Here is a 1011-nt window from a genome sequence, read left to right on the forward strand (position 1 = left end):
TTTGGATTTGAGACTTTAGTCTTTGCAACTTTACAGATCTTCTTTATGCACCAAGAGCTTGTAACACTCCAAAGAGAAAGGAAAACTTGAAATCGCATCATATGACCCCTTTAAGTTAAGTTTTGTTAAAAAAATGACCCACCTTGTAGTTTCAATAGATGTCTTTAGCATAACTTGTGCTTGTCTTTGGTAAATCATGGGCAAAAACCATGTCTGCAAACAATTTTTGTTGATTTACTAAATTTCTTCCTCAACAGGCCCAAGACCCCCAAATGCTTGACCAGCTATCAAAAAACATCACAAGATGTGGCTTATCTAACTCTACGCTGAACTACCTCCGAGTAAGTTCATTTCCATCAGTCTACAGAACGGTCGATGTGAATTAAAAAACATTGCTAACAGGTTTTTTTTCTCTCCCACAGCTTTGTGTAATCCTGGAGCCCATGCAGGAGCTGATGTCCAGACACAAGACGTACAGTCTCAGCCCACGAGACTGCCTCAAAACCTGTCTGTTTCAGAAATGGCAGCGGATGGTGGCCCCACCAGGTGAGAATGGGGCGACTTTCATCTCAAAATCAAATATCCAGCAGTGTCCCACCCGAGCCTCAGATATCTCCCTTTGCTCTTTGTCCAGCCGAGCCAGCAAGACAAGCCCCCAACAAGCGAAGGAAGCGAAAAATGTCCGGCGGCAGCACGATGAGTTCCGGAGGGGGCAACAACAACAACAACAGCAACAGTAAAAAGAAAAGTCCAGCCAGCAGTTTTGCGCTCTCCAGCCAGGTACCTGTAAGCATCTCATTTTAATGTCCATTTTGAGCTATGGGAGACGGGTTAGCGGGAGGCGGGTGGACCAATGCTTGTATTCAAGTTATGCCTCATATTAGGAAGACAGACCCAACATAGAGACAAGTGGACATGATCCAATGCTGGGCAGTCCCTGGTCCTTTAGGGCCGCAGGTCTGTGGGTTTTTTGTGCTTTTTGTCAGTCTGTTGGGTGTTTTGAGCTCCAGA

At 45.3% G+C, this 1011-nt stretch overlaps 1 protein-coding gene across 2 annotated transcripts in view; it reads left to right on the forward strand.

Moving 5' to 3' along the window:
* Window positions 1-233: 233 nt before the first annotated feature.
* Window positions 234-1011, forward strand: part of LOC107688297 (LIM domain-binding protein 1-A-like) — a 6480-nt gene continuing 5702 nt past the window's right edge. The window contains exons 1-3 of one of the 2 annotated variants that reach the window (XM_016485914.1): window positions 234-341; window positions 423-546; window positions 635-786. In XM_016485914.1, the coding sequence (XP_016341400.1) occupies window positions 273-341; window positions 423-546; window positions 635-786 (345 nt within the window). In that variant the 5' untranslated portion in view covers window positions 234-272. The remainder of the gene's footprint in view (window positions 342-422; window positions 547-634; window positions 787-1011) is intronic. The other variant, XM_016485916.1, reaches the window with a different exon arrangement.

This window comes from Sinocyclocheilus anshuiensis, unplaced genomic scaffold (genome assembly GCF_001515605.1).
Source record: "Sinocyclocheilus anshuiensis isolate Anshui unplaced genomic scaffold, SAMN03320099.WGS_v1.1 scaffold809, whole genome shotgun sequence".
Classification (NCBI taxonomy): Eukaryota; Metazoa; Chordata; class Actinopteri; order Cypriniformes; family Cyprinidae; genus Sinocyclocheilus; species Sinocyclocheilus anshuiensis.